The 20015-nt window shown below is 50.6% G+C and overlaps 4 protein-coding genes and 1 non-coding gene across 5 annotated transcripts; 3 read left to right on the top strand and 2 right to left on the bottom strand.

Annotated features, from left to right (window-relative positions):
- Window positions 1-131: 131 nt before the first annotated feature.
- On the bottom strand, window positions 132-1855 carry ColSpa_06293 (putative FAD-dependent monooxygenase; the record flags this gene model as incomplete). The annotated part of the gene is made up of 4 exons (XM_049272505.1): window positions 132-388; window positions 530-844; window positions 1082-1367; window positions 1454-1855. 4 exons carry the CDS (start codon window positions 1853-1855, stop codon window positions 132-134), a joined length of 1260 nt encoding a protein of 419 aa, XP_049128462.1.
- A 7701-nt stretch (window positions 1856-9556) lies between these two features.
- Window positions 9557-9883, top strand: ColSpa_06292 (acyl-CoA dehydrogenase apdG; the record flags this gene model as incomplete). The annotated part of the gene is made up of 1 exon (XM_049272504.1): window positions 9557-9883. The coding sequence occupies one exon, from the start codon at window positions 9557-9559 to the stop codon at window positions 9881-9883; it is 327 nt and encodes a 108-aa protein (XP_049128461.1).
- Window positions 9884-10562: 679 nt separating this feature from the next.
- Window positions 10563-10636, bottom strand: ColSpa_tRNA_167. Its single transcript has one exon. It is a non-coding gene; the product is annotated as a tRNA-Asn (tRNA).
- A 683-nt stretch (window positions 10637-11319) lies between these two features.
- On the top strand, window positions 11320-13374 carry ColSpa_06291 (uncharacterized protein; the record flags this gene model as incomplete). Its single annotated transcript, XM_049272503.1, has 1 exon — window positions 11320-13374. The coding sequence occupies one exon, from the start codon at window positions 11320-11322 to the stop codon at window positions 13372-13374; it is 2055 nt and encodes a 684-aa protein (XP_049128460.1).
- A 5181-nt stretch (window positions 13375-18555) lies between these two features.
- On the top strand, window positions 18556-19689 carry ColSpa_06290 (bifunctional epoxide hydrolase 2; the record flags this gene model as incomplete). Its single annotated transcript, XM_049272502.1, has 2 exons — window positions 18556-18812; window positions 18879-19689. 2 exons carry the CDS (start codon window positions 18556-18558, stop codon window positions 19687-19689), a joined length of 1068 nt encoding a protein of 355 aa, XP_049128459.1.
- Window positions 19690-20015: the final 326 nt, after the last annotated feature.

The following is a 20015-nucleotide window of genomic DNA, read 5'->3' as shown; positions in this document are numbered from 1 at the left end:
ACGTATCCCGAACCACCCCATATCTCATAATACGACGTAGATCCCCATTCCCAATATTGCGGTGTGCGCGATCTTTATCTTACACAATTGGCTCAAACAGAAGACAATCCATTTTGTATATTCTAGCTTCTTTACTCCTCATCAAATTGAAGCATCATCTCCCGCTTGCTGAGCAGGGGGCTGGTAGGGCTTATCTTGGGCCAATCGTGCGCATCCATGCAAGCCCGTCGCGAAGCCAGCACGCCAGGTCGGGCTCTGGCAACGACATGATCCTCGTAGACGTCCATACCGGCTCGCAGCTCCGTGAAGCTAGCGTCCAGCTTGGGCACCACGTTTTTCGCGAAATCCAGAACATCAATGATGGCGTGATTTGCGCCCTCACCTCTGTCTGTGCGTTCTGTTAGCTATCGAGCCCCGTTTATTGAAAACGAGCCATATCCAAGGGTTTAAAAACGAAGCCGTCTCGATCGTGATAACAACACTGGAAGCTGCTCACGGCGGGGGTTTCAGGACATGGTACTTTACTTACACATCGCCATGGCATGGAAGGCGTCGCCCATCAGCAACACCCTCCCTTTGGACCTCATTCCCTTCGGGGGAGGGTAGTCGTAGAGGTCCAGGTGTTTCACGTCGGTGTCAGTAGGAATGCCGAGTGCAAGCCCACGGAACGGCTCCGACCATCCTTCGGCAAACGACTTGATAAGCGCGATCTTGCCGACAATCGTCTGTGGGTAGTGCGTTGGTTCCGGTTTGCCCAAGAACCCCGGGCGGTCCGGCCACGAAATACACATTTGGCAGCTGTACTTGTCCATGCTCTCATCGTGGTTACCGGGGGCATCAAGTACTACGAGTCGGAACACACAAGGTTCGGATTAGTTTCTACTACTTTACGCTTTGCTCGCACATATTTCCGCAGAGGAAGACTTAGTAGAGATCATCGGTAAGTTTTCCCGCCGCAGGGTAGCCCTGTTAGGCCAGGGACATCCTAGCTCGGCAATACAATCGTCGGCGGCTTCTATCGGCGGGTATTGAAAGCATGGAAAACAACAAATAACGTTGAAAAAAGCGCTAGGTAACTTACTGCTAAGATAGAGAAATGTGTCGCTGCGAGATGACGCACCTTGCATGAAGAAGGGGTCTAGCCTTCGAATTGGTGCCATCTGATCAGGCGACAGGAGCACCTTCAGGCCGAGCATCCGTACCGGAATTCGGTGTCTGTCGTGCTGGTCCGGAAACAACTGGCGCCGGACACGGGATGGGCCTCCATCGCATGCGACAAGCATACAGCCGGTCACCGATGAGCCGTCCTCGAAAAACACTACGACAGAGTCTTGGTTTTCCTCGTACTTTGTGAAGCCTTTTCCCCACTGCATTGCAACTTAGCATGGAAATTGGTGATGCCACCAATACGCAACGACTGACACCATGTCGTAACTTTGAGAATGCGGCATACCTGAATATTGACGTCTGTCGCAACTAACCGACGCAATCTTTCTCTCGTAACCCTGATCCTCAAACTCTCCGGCGTTCGTGGGCTTGCTCCCTTCAGATCGCCAGTGCTGAGATCGAAGAATGGAAATGCTGAGGCTTCTCCCCTCGCAACGGCAGCGCGATCCACGTAGGCCTCTGGCAGCCTAGCCACCAGGTCATCAGGCAACAGGGAGCGCAGCGCCGGCAGCGACCAGTGAAGAGTCAAACCCCAGCCAACGCCGCGGGTGGTGAGGTCCGTATCACGCTCGTAAACGCAGAAGGGAACGTTTGTCTTGCGTAGGTACTGCGCCAGCAGCAGGCCGCTAACGCCCGCGCCAACGATAATGACAGGGAGGGGTCTATGCACTTGGTCTTGGTCCCCCATAGTGTTTGCTTTGTGCTTTGTTGGCTTTGTTTTGCTTGTCACTGTGTGGTTTTGAACGGGTTATGGACTAGGAGAGCAGAGGAGGGGTGTATTAACAGCACCTCTTTTTAGCGACAAGACCATAGGAAACCCGATGGTAGCGGCGGTGCAGTAAGCCGTCGAATGAAACCGCTTCAGGCGGAAGGCCCTATGTAAATGCAGAAACGTTGTAATTGTATGTAAAACACGGCTGCGAGAGACGCCACCTCCGGCTAGAGATCGAAAGGCTTAGAGATGCAGTCCAATTTCACTCTCCCAAAGGCCCCGTTTCTCCTACCTCATCGGACCACCTCCGCTGTTGTTAACGAACCAAACTCTAATCCCACCTCCCTTGACCCTGGATGGGGCGACTAGGGAGTGGGAGTCGGCTGATTTCGGGGCCACCGGTAAGGATCGCCTGGCTAGCACCACCCTTGGAGCGGGAGGATCGCCGGAGGAATTCCCTTCTCCCCGACGCGCCGGCTGTGCCACACAGTCCACACACACCAAGAGCCTGAGGAAGACGCCGCCAACGGGTAGTCTTGGTCACTGACGCGCGCATTTCCTTCAGCGGCTCCAGGCCTGGCCAGAACCGCTAATCCCTGGCCGGTTGGGGGTGTGGGGGTGGGAAGGGTAGTGTAGAACCGCAAACAAAAGTCCATCCGTACGTAATTCCACCGAGCATCCACAAGGATGAGAGAAAATAAATGGGTGACTCGTGTTCGTCACCTTCCTGTTGCTGTTTCGAGTCTCCTTATTTACGGAGCAGAACTCCTCCCCTGGACACACGGCCAATACGCGAACTTCCCACATCTCGACTAGCCTGGCTAAGCCTTTTGAGAAGTGGAGGCACGGGAATCCATGCCGTAAGCCTACCGAGGCCCCCGCCAATATGCGAATTGCACTAATGGTCTGGCGCACCAACGGCGTCTCTCATTACCACTGCGACTTGATGACGGACCATCAAGACTCGAGGGCTCGGGCCTGACTCTCCCGCCCCCCGTCATACTCACACATGCTGTCTTATCCTTACGGTAGACTCATCATCCATTCGATTTACCTACCTCCGTACTTACTTTAGGATCACTTATCACTCCCAGTCCCCATGCTCAAGTGTGTTTAAATCTTCCAGAGCATGGGCCGAGTGAGAGAAATGATGGGTATCTGTCCTTGCGACCTAACGTTTGAATCTCGTCCAGCATTGCCTCTTATCTCTTCCGCATTCTCCTTCATAACGCGACGGCAGACAAAATATGCATAGGCTACAGGTTAGTGACACCGGCTGTCGATCAGACTTTTCTTTGGCCAGCAAGAACCCTTGCATCATTCATGCAACACCGCGGCACAGCACGCCGTGGACCATCTTGCCCGTCGGAAGCCTGTTCGAGGGTTTTTCTTTTCATTTTTTATGCGGTGATTCGCATCCCCGTCGCTACACACCCATCAATGCGGTAAAGCGCAGCTCCGCGTGTCGTCGTTAGACTGAAACTGTTACCGACCACCGTCACATCGGACAGGTTAGCGCTCGTAATGTGTTCCGTACCATCGCACGCTGCATCTTCACTCTTCCAGAACCCCTAGGATGGAACGTTGCGGTGGCGGCAGCTCATTGGGATCCCATATCCGATGTTAATTAAGTCGCAGCAACCTCGCCATTCAAGGTTCTGACTGGGAATATTGGCCGATGAACATCCGATCAAGCCCGCGCATGCAAATCTCCAATCCCCGAACATGCAGGTTACCTTTAGATGGCGTCTTGTGCCGTTCGTCCACCCTCCTTCGCCGTCCCAACGCCTAGTGCCCGGTAGTCTGGACCATCCAGCAGATGGTGCGGCACTGGGTCGATGCGAGCATTGCGTGCATCTCCCTACAACTCCCATGCCGTTCTGTTCGATTGAGCTGCAGCCAAGATGCATAAAACATGTTGTGCAGTCTGCTCAACTGCAATTTGCTATTCATACCGCCAAGAGGGTGACTTGTGAGCCATTAAAATATGTTATTCTGCTAGGTAATCTTCGCAGGTAGCTAGGCTGTCTCCAAATGCAATCGGGGCAATTGAGATTGAGGAAGAACCATGACATTGTTATTGTCGTCCAGACTCCTTTCCGCCAAACTCCACTCGCCAAGCGTACCGCAGTAGCCACGGCTTGAACAAATCTTCGGGAGCGCGAATCCTATGCCAGTGGAGCTACCACTGACCGAAGCTAGGGGGTACTTAGCGAAGACTTTCTGATGACCGACCCTCAGGGGACGGATTCGTCAGGCTGTTGATGAGTGAGAAGTGATAGCAGGGGGCCCTACACTCGAGCCCTGTCGATACCAGAGCCAAGGCCCATCAGCAACGGTCGTGGGATATTAAAAACAGCCCATTGGAAAAATCAACCCAGACACCGATGCAACAATGGGCATTACCGACGACGAGTGGCTGCTGGCGAGCGGGTTGCCAGTGATGAGCGGGGTAGCATATCTTGCATGATGTGGAACGGTGCAATGTGCGGAACGGCAGGCAGGTAGGCGACCGCCTAGCTTTGTAGAGTTGGGTTCTACATGGTTGAGTGCGTTGACAGTTGAATCACACAATCCTCTTGCTCGCTACAGGACTGCGAATTTCCTAGGATGAAGTGGCAGCTGCCTCATATCGACTTGCGACTACCATGTCACACTGGTGAGCTGCTTTAATTCCTTTCTTGGCGATCAGGACCTGGCTTCCACGCTACCGGAGGTTTTAGGAACCATGGGTTATGATAAGATGGTAACTAAGCTATTGAACCTAGCAGGTAAAGGCTCCCTCTTTGCTTGAAAATATAGCAATTTCTCTAGGACCGTTGTATGGTTATCTCCAAGGAGTCAATCTTTTAGTCAGAAACTTTCAAATCGGGTTTCACTTATCCCGTTCTGTGATCTTGTTCGCTTTCAATCTCGGCTGGTTGCAAACCCGGCTGGAGACATATATGAACGTTTCAGCTTTCGCAGGAGCAAAACCAAATCAGGAACTCATGCAATCCGCGTTTGCATGAGAAATGGCCTCTGAGTTTAGGTGCAGAAGGGTTTCTAAATCAACTGTCCAACTCCCTGTACGAATAGGCCCAGATTGTCCTGCCTTGCTACAGAACGATACATTGGTATTGGATGTGGCCCACACTTGCACTTCTGTCATCGCAACGTTCTTTACCGGTAGCAAGTTTTGACCGTCTAAATTAAACACTAGCTGCAATGGTATCTCATAATGATTTGCCGGAACTGAGGCCGCTATTGCCTGTATACTACCGCTCTAGGGATACTCCCGGTTTCACCTAAGGTTAATCGTCTACTGTACTGTTGCAAGTCGGCGAGGCTCATCTTGACGAAGTCATACTCCTCAAGTGCTTCCTCGGATGAGCGGGATGCTATTTGCGGTGGCATCTTTAGGTAGACTTCGGGATGGCTCACGTCGCCGGGGTTGCGGTCGGTGTCTATAAAGTTGCTGCCACAACGGTACATGTGAAGCAAAGGCCGCAGTGTCGGTAAACAACAGCATATGACGGCACTTCCTGACTTAGCTTGAGTTCACTCCTAAAATTCTGATCACAAGGCAAAAACATGGCTTACCAGTATGCCTCCAACCCTGTCCATATCATCAAGTCAACAGTTCCCCAAGTGGGATCGGAATAATCAAAAGTTGAAACCTTGATCAACCGAATGATTGTAATGAAACAGTTGCTATATTTCATAGGTTAACATGAGCTCCAATTCTTAGTCAATGAAAGGTCGGGAAAGCTCTATTAATGACATATTCCAGCAGTGAGAAACACTTACAAGCCTCCAAACACAAAAGATGAAATAAGAAGAAGTTTCTTCAGAGGAGACATTTTCAATCTCATTGCGTACGGTATAGGGATGATTATCAGCACGAAGTCCGTGACAATGCTGCCGACTGCGATACTAATGTATAATTTGGATAGATCAAGACAGTTCTTGTGTGTGGTCCAGAAATTCTGAACGGGGATACACGCAACGATGGTTGGTATAGTCTAGCATGATATTAGCGCCAGGATTTGAAGTGATGATATTTTGGCCTAATGACTATGATTCATGAGGCGAAAGGTACGTTGCTAGTATTCTTGAAAGTTGCGTTTTATCCGAAAGACGCAACAATGTCATGAAAGTGATGGTTTGAGGAGCAACTTACAGCATAAAGCGCCCACGCCCCGATGAAAGCCATCAAGCCGTATAAGTAATATCGTGCACTGAAAAGTCCAAAGATGCGATGGTACAGTATAACAAGCGAAAGTCGAGCGCTAGCTAGTCCCATGGGGTATAGAATCTCGTTGGCGAAGATGGTCTGATAAAAATGCGTGATATTCATAGGGTCCTCCTCCTGGACAACAATCTCGTGCCTTCCTAGCCCAAATTTGAGCCAGAACATCGTACCCGTGAACACTCCCACAATGAATACCTTGAGATTAAGTGAGTTAAATGTCCCAGTATATTTATTTATAGACGTGCTGAAGCACTGAGGATGGCTCGTCATCGTCACGCGGGTTGTAACTCACTAGTGAACCCACGGCCAACCAGTCGTCCCAGCCGATCTTCCGCCCAGAGTGTCTCGCAGCGCCAAGCCTTGCACATACGGAGAGTATTGCGAGGACGAAAAAGATGGTATGGATTGTATAGACCTCGCCGGCTCGGCTCTCAGCCCTGAAGGCCGCTAGCTCTCCCGGCGTCATGTCAGGCATGCCTTTAGACATGTCCAGAAGACCGAGATAGAGCCTCCATAGATGCGGGGTATCAGAATATTAGCGAGTTGTCAAAGGAAGAAGGATAAAGAACGAACGAGTAGGAATGAACGCTGAGAATATGCCACTAGAAAGGCTCTAGAACTAGTTTTAATTAGCAAGAGGGGCGCACGTACGTTCTGAAACACAGTGTTGTAGGCGACCTTTTCCAACGTGAACAGAGTTCGACAATGCATAAGGGAACTTGCCGCCGGGAACTTTGTGTCTGCACCTTTCTTTGAAGGTATTTATTAACGGAGAGTTTATTCCATAAGCAAACAGGTATTGCAATAGCAGTTGAATAGGTTAAGAGTGTACAAGCCAGCTCAGCCACCCAACAATTTGGTTGCTCGTGAGCATGTGGCTTTGGGCTGTCCCAAAGCCTACGAAGCAGTCGTATTAGGAATAACGGGACATTTCAGTTGCTCACCCGAGACAGCAGTGTCAACTGGTAAAATCCTGACCAAGGTTCGACTCTACGCCAATGCGGTTGGGACACGTCAAAGATTATACAAAACAATCAGGTCTGCGTTGTGGTTCTGTTGGTCTATGCCCCTGGCCACGTTAAACACGGAGTCTACGGATGCCATGTCTGCCTTTTAAGCCTTTCACGGTATCTCATTTTCTAGTGGTACCAATATCGAACTGATATTTCCTTCCACTTGTAGTCTCCATCATACAATCCTAAGACTAGCTTAATCATCATTCAAACTCTCTAGGTATCCCAATTAGATGATGTAACGTATGGAAGTGGAACTTTCGATGAGGCTGGGCGATTGGTGGCCTTGGACGAGTCAACCTTTACCGAGTCCGTCTTTGCCAAGCGGTTACATGGTCATCGAATTGCCCTGCTAATTCAATGCCAAAATGTTTTCCCCACAGCGCTCAGATAACTGCTGGGCATCGGACGTACGGTAGACAAAAAACTTTGTGCAATGAAGTCAGGGGCACACGATTTCGGGGTTTGGTGTCAGATGCGCAGTCGGGAAGAATGACTCGAACAGTCGGTTTTCTCGGCGACTGACCTTCCTTTTCCGTCAATCAGAGCGAGCATTGGTGAAAGCCATATTTCAAAAGTACGTGAGCTGTCAATGGCCCATGCGAGTTTCGTATTCGTGCTTGGAGATGCCTAGTGACAATTGAGACATTGAAAACATGACATTATTTTTGTGGGAACATCGTGGGTGAAAATGGCACTGCGTCTAGCACCACTCGTTGGCCACAATGGAAACGACCGGTTAGTCAGGCTGAACATAAGACGTCAATTTGTAAGAATCCATTCGCGCGTCAAAACATGCAACCACACGACACATTCGGGGGCAACAGTTGTCTGATGAGCTCTGGGGTTCCCGAACTTATCTCAACAAGTTGAGGTATGTATCCCCTAACTCCGACACGGCATATTCAACGCGACAAATTTCGGAAGATTAGACCATGGGAGTTCGGAGGTATCCAGCTGACTGTTTCAGTTGCCAGGATGTTCAAGCGCGGAATGTACCACCGTACGCGGGGTAAGGCTGGGAAGCCTAGGCTGGGTCGCTTACTTGGTAACAAGGGTGAAAGAGACCCGCGGGGCATGTGCTGCCACGACCTCGGCCCCAGGTTGGACGTGCATTGCGACCATCCTTCAATTTAAGGGAATCAACCAAGCTTCAAAACTTGAGGTATCGGTCCTACCACGCCACAAGTTCTGCCTTGAAACTTGAGGCACCTGAAACCACAAATGTTCTTGGAGAAGCACATTGCTGAGCCGTTTGGCAACCGCGCGCCCTTTGCGGAGCCATCCTGGTACAATGCTATAGCCTCGCCGTATTACAAAGATAGCCATTGTCGAGTACGCGACTATGTTCGGAAATACATCGAGGAACACATCGCACCGAACGTTCAAGAATGGGAAGAGAAAGGACATGTGCCGGATGAAGCGAGGCTTCACTATGCTCGGGCAGGACTGGCATATCCAGACTTGCCAAGTGAATACCGTCAGGGCGTTCCATTACCGGGGGGTATTCCGACCGCGGGTGACGTCTTCCCAAACCAACAGATGGAATTTTCCTAATTTTGACATTATCAGAGTGGGATGCTTTTCACTCTCTCGTTGTCAGTTATGAACTGAGTAAAATATGGGCCGCCGGCGTCTCAGCTGGAATGTCCGGAGGCACAACCATTGGAGTCCTCCTGTCATCCATCACGGTACGGATGAACAGAAGAGGCGCTGGCTTCCTGGTCTTTTTACTGGCGTAACGAGTTTCTGTCTCGGTTGCACAGAGCCTACTGGTTGGTTTTTTGACCCTCACAGGTCATTTTTAGTAAAGAAGTACTGATATGATGCAGGTGGCTCGGACCTAGCAAACCTCAGAACCACGGCGATCAAAACAGAAGATGACAGACATTACATAGTGAATGGTCACAAAGTAAGTTGAGAAGCTGATTGTTGGGAGACAGGTTTGACGTCTGGTGGGAGAACAGAAATGGATTACAGGCGCATTGCGAGCGACTCATATGACAACGGCTGTGAGGACTGGAGACCCAGGAATCGGCGGGATTTCTGTTCTCGTCATTCCGCTGGATCTTCCAGGAATCTCACGACGCAAAATCAAGAATAGTGGCTGGAATGCTGGAGATAGCACGTGGGTGACTCTGGAGAATGTCAAAGTACCCGCGGACCACCTCATTGGGCAGGAGAATTCTGGTTTCCGTTATATCATGACAAGTACGTTTCCTGACCAACCGACGCACTATTGTCTGCGAAATCTTCTGGAAACTCACTTACACTAACTGAGACTTCAACCGAGAGCGCTTCATCCTGGCGGTCCTTATGAACGGACAAGCCCGGATCTGTCTCGAAGACGCGTGGGCTTATGCCATGGACCGCCACACCTTTGGCAAACCTCTGATGGCTCATCAGATCATCCGTCATAAACTCGTAACAATGGCGCGTTATATAGAATCACACTGGGCATGGATCGAGCAGATTGCATACCACGCCCAAGTGACCGGATCGATGGGGACAGAGCTAGCATCGAGGATTGCTCTCGCGAAGGTTCACGGTGGCCGTCTCCTCGAGCTTGCTAATAGGGAAGCGCAGCAGATATTCGGTGGAGCAGGGTATCAGAGGGGCGGGGTCGGGATGAGGGTCGAGCAGATCAGCAGGGACTTGCGGGTGAACATTGTCGGAGGCGGTAGCGAGGAGATTATCTCGGACTTGGCCGTGCGGCAAGAGATTGGCGCAGCCGTGAGTAGAGGCGCCAAGCTGTGAGGTGTAGGAAGATGTATGACAACAACGCTTGTATCTACTAGTCTTCTCAATCACTGGTGTTTGTAGTACAATCTACCTAGCACGGCATGGCTTCTGTGCTTTTCTCTCGATTTTGGCTTGGCGGTTTTTTCGCAACATGATTTGGGAGTGTGAACCGGTTATTTTTTTGACCTTGGTATAGGACTGAAATACGACTGTTCATTGTATGCTGTATCGACCATTTTGAAGAGAAGCAACATATCTCTCTAAAGGTGTCGCTGGTGACACCACCTCACCTCCATTTTAATTCCCGCCAAGTTATTTCTTGTATGGTCAAGGGTTTTTCGCCCAGAGATTGCGCTGCTTGATTCATCACCTTCACTTGCCAACCCTTTTCCAAGCTCATCATATTGAGCAGCTAAGTATCCTGACCCTCCTTGTTCAATAGTCAGGCATTTGATTGCTACCAATATTCAGAGCCTATGCCCCTTGAATATCAACCTAACTTCTCTGGCCTGAGTATAGTTCTGCCTTTGTGGTTGGGATGTTGCCTGAATTTTCATGGAGATGGTTTTTAACCACAAAGAAACGTTAACAACCTATTATTCGTAGCAAGAGCCATCCATCTAACCAGGTTTACCTACCACCCTCAAGTCCAAAAAGATATCATCAACTATGCTGTGGGATTGAACCACTGAATCTCCCCGAGGTGGGCTCGAACCACCAACCTCCAGATTAACAGTCTGACGCGCTAGCCAATTGTGCCATCGGGGATGTTGAGATGTTGTGTCTCTGTGAGTTGACGGCCTGCGGGATTTTTGAGAATATGGACCTGATGATGTGGACCGTAGGGCTTGGAATAGGATTGCAGGTGGAGTTTATGAAATCGGGGAGACCCGCCTGGTTCACAAACAAGTAAAGCTTATATCACAAAACCTTAGGCATTAGGGAGAGATGTTGTTGCCCTGAGATGTTGAAAGACTCGGGGAGAGTAAAATTTGGTAATACAAGTAGAGTGTAAAGCCATTACGACAAAATCTCGGTCTTGGCTTAGAAAAACAAGATGAATGAGAGAATTTCTAATGAAATTCCAAGGGATGTTGTCCTGGTGACGTTGCGTCACACCACTCATGTTGGCTGTACGGTGCATGGTCGTATAGAGAGTCGTATGGAGTAGGTCTTTAGTATTTGGGGCGAGTTCCATCTAGTGATGAAAGAGTTGAGGTGAGATCCCTGGCAATTTTCGGTGAGTCGGTGAAGCTCGGATGGGGCGCACTTAAGCTCCGGTACGTACTGCCCCACGTGAGAGCGCATCAGTTTTCGACTCTGGCGATTGGCTGGTCGCGTCTCATCTTCATTCTCATCCTCCTTTCGGCGTTGACGCCTGTTCTCGACCCAACAACCAATCTTCGACAAAACAGAAAACCTCCTCATCACAAACAAGAGCTTCTTCCAAAATGCCAGACTCATCCGACGAGTCAGACTCCGAAGGAGTTGGTCTCGTGCAGAATGACGCTTCCGACTCGGATTCTCCCGGAAGCGACTCGGGATCTGAGAATGGCAATGGCATTGACTTCCTCGACGTCGAGGCTTCCGAATCAGGCGATAGCAATTCCGACAACTCATCAGATTCAGACTCCGATGACGAATCAATTCTGGGAGAAGGACGACGCCGTGCTCCTCGCGCCTTCTTCCCGGAATTCCGCAGGCTTCCCATCGAACTGCGTCATCGTATCTGGCAGTTCTTCTGTCCGGATCTCGCTCTACTACCACGCGTCATTTCTTTCCAAACGGTGTGCTCACCGAAGCAGGATAGCATATGGGAAAGTGCAACGTTGGAGAACCAGATCGCGGCAGCAAGTGCGATGCTCGCTGTCCACCGCGAGAGCCGAGAACTCGCCCTCAAGGCTTTTCCGGACACTCTGGCCATCCGCGAGGGACGCCGCATAGTGCGCTTCCACAAGCAAAGAGATGTTGTCCACCTCAACGGCCAAAAGAAGAGCTGGGAGCATAACATCAACGTGCCAGGATTTTCGGAAAATGTCGTCAATCTGGCACTAGACACCTCCGAGCTGGACCCTCGTGAAATGCGGTTATTCCTCGCTTTTCCGAACCTCAAGAATGTCTTCGATTTCGCCTGGCACAGCGACCGACGCATACCGCATAGGTTGCATTGGTGCGCCTCGGACAAAATCCACCGCTACGAGATCGAGCAGCTTCAGAAGAACGTCCACTCCGGTGAAGACTTGCACTTTATCTACTGCTGGCCGGATGTGGAGAAACATCGCGAATTTGCACAAAATAAAGCTGGGCTGACGGAATTATGCGAGGCCGCCATGACGGAAATAGCTGAAATCAGAGAAGATGACCCAGACTTCATGGAGGACGACGACGTGGCGCGTCTCGGCGAGATCGACTATTGGCAGATGACGTGCTTCGGTTGGGAAGCTGCTGATCGATTCGAGGCCTTTCTGGCAAAGCACGAAGTCACTGACGGGGACATGCCCGCTACGGATGGGTCAGACGACGATGACGAAGATGGATCTAATGATTCTGACGACTCATCTGACCAGAATGAGTACGAAAGTGACGGCATAGATGACGCAACAATTGACGGGGAGTCGGTCGACGAAGATGAAGACGACTTACTGATTGACACGCGACAAGAAAGCGACGACGAAGAGGAAGGCGGAGCATCTGACTTTGGTGGATTTTCTCCACTAAGGGATGAGGACGGTGGCATGATGATTGACGGCTCGGGTCCTACGGCCCATTTCTCCAGTCCGGAGCCAGAGTTTGGCAATGATCGACCGCGGCTGAGTGGCAGACGAGCGCGTCAGGTCGCGTCCTCCGACGATGACGAAGAATCGGGCGAAGACGAGGGAGACGAGCCAGGGCGCGGCGCAAACCGGCGCGGTCCTGTGATTCTTTCTGACGATGAAGATGAGGAGCAAGAAGACGAGAAGCCGTCACAGAGTACCGGCCGTCGCGGTCGCGTCGTGCTCTCCGACGATGAGGAGGACGAAGAGGCGAAAAACCCTATGCGACCCTCAGGGCGACGTGCTCGAGTGCTTCCCTCAGATGATGAGGATGAGGATGAAGATGACGGCGGTGCAGATGTCGGCAATGCTGAGATAAAGAGTGGCTCAGACCACGAGGATGGACAGGCAGGCACAAAGAGGCTTTGGTCCCTCGCCGAGAAGCTCGCTCGTAATCGTGAGGAAAACCCGGTATCCGACGAAGAAGAGTCCGAGGAGGATGAGAGCCCGGAGGAGGAGGAGGAAGAGCCGGCGGCACCCAAGAAAATGTCTCTCGCCCAGCAACTCATGACGCACCGCAAGCGAAACCCCATCGTTTCTGAGTCTGAGGGTGGCTCTGAGGGCAGCGTCATAGATGACAATGACGAGCTAGACGATGAGGACGAGGAAGAAGAAGATGATGAGAATGGAATGTTTATGAGCATGGCGGACGAGGGCGAGTCTGATGACGAGGGAGACGAAGAAGACTACTAGCTTCGTTGGCATGAACCATTCTCAGGGTTCTCTGTATCATAAGCTAGCTACGGCTACGGCAATTACACTTGGTCTAGAATTTTCAAGGGTCGGAAGGAATATGGAAAACTGGTTGGCACGACTGGGCAAGTTTGGAAGGCGTAGGGATTGTACGCGGTCTAGCTATAAAACATTAGGATCTAGCACAAGCAACCAATCAGTCATGCGCGGCAAACAACCCGCTTCTTCTTCAACGCCTGTGTGTCGGCCGCCTTGTCGCTAGTCTTTTACGTTTTCCCAACTGTTAAAGCAATATGAAAGGTTGTAGAGATAGGAACCCTCTTCAGAGCTTAGGGAAAGGTGAGTTCTAAACTTGGGCCAACGTCAGTTAACTTTGGGTTCCAGATGCACCTCTGCACCGCCATTGCCTGCAACCGGCCAATCGGCCCCTAACTCGGCTATAGGTGCCTCGTTAACACGAACGGTGCTCTTCTCCGTTTCAGAAATCGCCGTAACACTGCTTTTCCCCCACGGCTGTTGGCCGTCTAACTCCGCCCTGTTGACCAGCTTGCTATCGAGCTCAACCTTGGTCTTTTGCACAATTTCCACCCCTTGTCCGTCCAACTCTGGCTTTCTATAACCATCATTCTCACCAGCCGCTCCAGCAGATGCAGCGAGGCTTTTCTTGTTATGTCTTTTTCTCCAAAAGAACCACAACAGTCCAGCTATACCTAACAGAATTACGACTGCCCCACAAGCAATCCCAGCCTTTGCACCCGCAGAGATCTTATTATCGTCACCGACGGCAGGTGAGGCAACAGCAGTCTCTGCGGGCAGTACACTGGTCCCATAAGCCCCGGTGCCAGCGATGGAAGAAGCCGGTGTCGCCGTCGCCGACGCCGATGGTTCGGAAGATGCCAGGATTGTGAACGGTCCGCTGGTTGCGGTGGAAGCACTTGTGGTAATTGCCGCCTCTCGGATGGCAACTACGACATAATTGCCAGTTGCTTCAAAATCTTTGGGGACCGTCCAAATACAGGACACCACTGTTTGGTTGCAAACATCGGTCGGCACCCACCACCAGTTCTCACCTTCAACGTTGAAGGTAAAATTTCTTGCTGTAATAACAGCATGGTATGCTAGTTAGATGAGATCATAACGGGCTTCGACAAAAGATGACAGACTAACTGTAAATGATTTCCCTGAAGACTTTCACACCCGCATTCGTCTTCTCCTCGTATTTGGCGTCCTGGAGCCACACGTTCCAAAGAGCTGTGGTCGTGTTGGCGTAGTTGGCCGACTTTCCTGCGAACCAACTTGCAAGCAAAGAGGATCCTAGGTAATATGTTTCCCCTGCTGCCGGCCAAAAAGCTTTGCCATCCACCCCGTCACAGTAATCTCTCGCTACCAAGCGTTGGAACGGAGACCCAGCAAACCACATGTCTAAATGATCGATTGATTGATAGGTGCCAGGGAGCGAGCGATGATGTGATGTTCAAGAAGAAAATCCATAGACTTGAAGGGTCAATCTCAGACCTTCTTTTGGTACGCAAGCATGGCCCACAGGCGTGGCTTTTATTAAAAGAATAAGGCAGACTGGAGGCGGGTTGCTGAACTTCGCTCTTTCAGCCGCACCTTAGCCTGGACCTGATTATTAGCCAGCCTTAAATGGTGCGTACGCCACGTCTCAAAGGCTACGGCGGGGCTCTCACTGAATAAGCATATTGCTACGCGAAAGCGAACTGAGTGGCTACTATCTATTTCTCGAGAAGCCTACGGGTGTGTCGTTGCTGGAAGACAATCATGGTGATCATTCACATCTATTTAGAATACAACCTGTTTCCTCGTTATTCCCCTCTTGTGCACAGAGATCATGTTCCATTTACGATTAGATAGTCTTAATGCATCATAATACATCCCAAGTAACTCCAACACATCCCCTCTTCTAGGTTATAGAAATGGACTCAAGTCACTCATGTAGTGCTTCTTAACTGGCGGCACACTAACCATTCCCTCCCTGCCTAGTCCGTTTGCATCTAATCTGCGCCTCCCCAAGTCTGAACCAAGCTAGTCTAACGAAACAAAGCGATGGATTTCTTGGGGCAGTAAGCAAGCCACCACTATAGCGGAAGTGAGCTATTCTGCCACACGCATCCAAGTTAAAAATGAGGCAACAGAGTTGTTTGCTAGTACCATGAATGTAATACTTACGGTAATTCATACGATAAGAATTTAGTTGCTAGGAAAGATATACTCCTGGGAAGCCTTATCAACTTTTGATCAGTGTGGCTGTTGTAGACCACGGCGTTCCATCTCTTTTCCCTCTTACGCTTGAATTTGAATTAGGGATGCGATGGGCTTTGATAGAGCTACTGGATGAGATTAGAACTCACCCAATGAGATTGGTACACAAGTCCACTACATAGGGCAAACCCCGTCACTCAGCCTCTTCATTAAGCTCCGTAGCGTCAATCGCATTGAAAACATCTGCGCCGGGTTCTGTGAAATAAGTTCTGAGCTGTTTTACCGGAACTTTCGAACACCATTCAATACAACAATGCGACTGCACAGCAAACAGCATCTTCCCCTAGTCACTAAGTCAAGTCACCCACTTCTGGGCACCCCACCCATGTGGGCACCCCAAAAATCCCTCAACACCATGACCAGCCTCCCACTTCAAACTATCACAACATTTTCATCCCTTATCCAAATCACTTCATCTTTTGCAGATACCTTCTTTTATACCCTATGGGTCAATATACCGAGTATGAGGTTAGCAAGGCTCTTGGGGATATCGCCAACGGCGTCCCTGTCCAGGCAGCATCTAGGAAATGGGGCGTCCCTCGGTCAACACTTCAGAATCGCCTCAAGGGTATCCAACCTAGAGATATCGCATTTGCTGACCTCCAGCGGCTCTCTGTTAGTCAGGAGGCTAAGCTGGCCAATTGGGTACGGATACAGGCTGACCTTGGGCTTGCGCCAACGCATCAACAAGTCAAGGTTTTTGCCCAGCGTATCCTCCATGCCATGGGCGATACCCAGCCTCTAGGGAAGAGATGGATAGACGCCTTTGTACGAAGAAACCCATCTATCAAGGTCCAGAGAAGTCGATCTATTGATTCTAGACGTGTTAATAGGGCATCTACTGAGATTATCAGGGACTGGTTTAAATATCTTGCGATCCCATCGATATCAGCCATCCAGCCAGCCAACAGATATAACATGGATGAGACTGGTATCCTTGAGGGTCAAGGAGCAAATGGGCTAGTGCTGGGCAGGGCAGAGACGAAGTCTATACGCAAAAAACAGCCTGGATCGCGAGCCTGGGTATCTATTATCGAGTGTATCTCAGCTGATGGCCTGGCACTGTATCCTCTTGTGATATATAAGGGCAAGACAGTCCAGCAGCAGTGGTTTCCTCTAGATCTTGGCCCTTATGATGGATGGGAGTTTACAGCAACAGAGAATGGATGGACAACTGATGAGACTGCTGTTGAGTGGCTGCTGAAGGTCTTCTTGCTGCAGACTGCCCCCTCCCAGCCTGATCAGGCCAGACTGCTGGTCCTGGATGGGCATGGGAGCCATACAACGACAGAATTCATGTGGCAATGCTATATTAATAACGTCCATCTATTATTCTTGCCGCCACATACCTCCCATGTCCTTCAGCCACTAGATCAGTCAGTCTTTAGCCCAGTCAAGGCAGCCTATCGCAAAAGGCTCCAGCCTAACCTCAGCCAATGGAACGATTCAACTATAGTAGGCAAAAGACACTTCTTATCTTGTTATTAGCTGGTACGCCTAGCTGGGCTGACGAAAAAGAATATTCTAAGTGGCTGGAAATACACTGGACTATGGCCTGTTACTATGGATAAACCTCTTATGAGCTCTTTGCTGCTGCCCAAGGCAACAACACCAGCAACACCACTTAATAAGGCTGTCCAAGGTGCCCAGGGTATCCAGGATGCCCAGGATATAGAGGGATGGGCATCTGCTTCATCTGCTGTTGCATGGTCTACGCCTAGGAAGATAAGGGACCTTAATAGTCAACTAGACTTATTCAGCAAGCTAGATCAAAGTATTGCCACACAACGCCAGCTCTTCAGAAAGGTCAAAAAAGGCTTCCAAGAGCAGTCCTTCCAGCTGGCTACTGCCCACCACCAGATACAGCTTCTCCAGGCCCAAGTCAGCAACACTACAGCAAGGAAAAGGAAGACTGTCAAAATCGACCCTAACACTAAGTTCGCCAACATCAGCGATATACGGCAAGCCCAGATCGAGGCTGGCGATGCTGAAATTGACACAGATGAATCCAGCGCATCTGATTGCCCTAGTGAGGCAGAAAGCTGTATCATAGTTGCATCTGGGCCTCGGCGATAGTCAATTGAAAAGGGTGGTGTTGTTGCGATAGCTTCGTTTTGTGGGTGCCCACATGGGTGGGGTGCCCAGAAGTGGGTGACTTGACTTACACATGGAAGGCTCGATACAGCATACTACGTACGACTGCTACCACATGAACCATACTCACAAAACTGCAAGTGCTTCGAACGTCAGCAATTTCATAATCTACAAGCCTGTCACAATTAAGATCTTACTAAGATTCAAAATCGGACCCTAGATAGCACGCTTTGTCAGCAGTTACCCGTCGCAAGGGATCCCAGCCGGCTTCAGCGTTACTGACATCAAGCAAAGACCTAAACGATCTTCAAAGTAGCTCCTACCGCATCAATTGATCATTGCGTATCAGTAGAGAACACGAGATGACCCTTACGTCTTTGGTTCGGTAAACGGCTGACTGTTTCCTCTCTAAAACTTGCGACTACAATGTGCCATACACGCAAGGACCTCTCAACCGGGGTGTCCGGATGGCATGCCGTTGCGTTGAGTCATGAGAACCGCGAAGTCGTGGTAGCGACTTGGACGTGCATGTTAAAAAAACGTCTCCAGTTTTCCGCTTACTGCAATATAACCTAAAATGGGCTTTTGGCCGAGAAAGCGGAAATGAGAATAAACAAACGTTGAAAAAGGGGGGTTTCCTGCTAAAAATGAGTAAAAAACCTCGGTGAGCCTCCACAATGACTGCTCCACTGTTTGCGATTGAGGGTCAATCGTAAGTACTAAATAGTTGGCAATGGTTCCTCGGTCGTCTTTTGTAACACCAGCATCACCAACAGCCTCACCTTTCGTTCAATTCTGGCCAAGATGGACGTCCGAACCGTCCAAGACCGTGAGTTCAAGTACCAGACCGCCACACTGAACGGCGTCAAGTACAACTACATCCACGCAGAGCCGGCGTCGGGCAGAGTAGTTGGCACAATTTTTCTCATTCATGGGTGGCCCGACTTGTCCCAGGGATGGCGCCACCAGATCCCTTTCCTCCTCTCCAAGGGCCTCAGGGTCATTGCCCCAGATATGATGGGGTACGGAGGGACTGATGCGCCTGAAGATGTTAGCTTCTAGTGAGTTGTTCCAAGCCGCAAGAGTAGAAACTTTAGGAATCCGCGATGACTGACTATCCTGGCCAGCACTTTCAAGCGCGCCTCAGATGACATTGCCGCGCTCGCCAGCCATCTCGGTCTGTCTCGCATCATTCTTGGCGGACACGACTGGGGCGCAGCCGTAGTTTACCGCGCAGCCCTCTGGCACCCAGAATTGATCTCTGCCTTCTTCGCTATCAGCACACCTTTTGCGGCTCCGCGTGTCACCTATGTCGACCAGGCCCTCGCGTTGCCCACGCTGCACTACCAGCTGCAGTTCCGCACGGATGCTGTTCAAGATTATATCGGTCTCGGCGACGCGCAGAATGCCACGCGCGCGCGGCAGATCCTAAACACCATCTACGGAGTTACTCTCCCCAATGGCGAGTGGGCGTTCAACTCCAGCGGCAACGGGTTGGCCTTCGAGCTGCTTGACGGTGTGACGGAAGACACGCCGCTGCTCAGCAAGGAGGAGTTGGACTTTTACGTAGACAACTATGTCAGTGAACCCTTCAACAGAACGCTGAACTGGTACCGTACCGGGGAGCTGAACTGGGAGGACGAACTGGTCTTGGTGCCAGACGACGCTGCGTATACGGCTAAGTTCGCGCAGCCTGCGCTGTACATCGGCGGGTCGCTGGACGCGGCGCTGCCTCCGGTTTTGTCGACAGGGATGGAAACGTACTTCAACAGCTTGTCCCGAGGCGTGGTAAATGGCACGCACTGGGTGATGTGGGAGAAGCCTGAAGAGGTAAACAGCTATGTTGGCAATTGGTTGACCGGGTCGGTATTTGGGGACTGGACTGCCGGCCTAAACCTTACGGCGAGGGTTGGTTGCAACGCTCTTGCTATGCGATAAGGTATGGACATCTGGTTTCTAGTCAGAGCAGCATCTCCTCCTCGTTTTCACGTATGGAGACCCTTGATCCGATAATACGACTGCTACTCCATCGAGATTGTCTCCACTCTGTGTCTCCAGCCGTCGTGCCACTTGACTTGGGCTATGCAACCCAACAAAACATGCGGCTCAATAGAGAACAACGTCAACATGTCCATGGTCCATAGCTCCTTGGGCTGGGGGTCGTCGTATCCATGTTCCGCACCTAAGCCTTTTCCGTAAGTGGTAAAGATGGAAATTGATTCCAACGCGGTGGCAGGTTTCAAAATCTGACCGCAATTCTCACC

Source organism: Colletotrichum spaethianum (assembly GCF_022836535.1).
Source record: "Colletotrichum spaethianum MAFF 239500 DNA, contig15, whole genome shotgun sequence".
NCBI classification, from domain to species: Eukaryota; Fungi; Ascomycota; class Sordariomycetes; order Glomerellales; family Glomerellaceae; genus Colletotrichum; species Colletotrichum spaethianum.
Note: the sequence above shows the minus strand (reverse complement) of the source record. Positions and strands in the feature narration are given on the sequence as shown.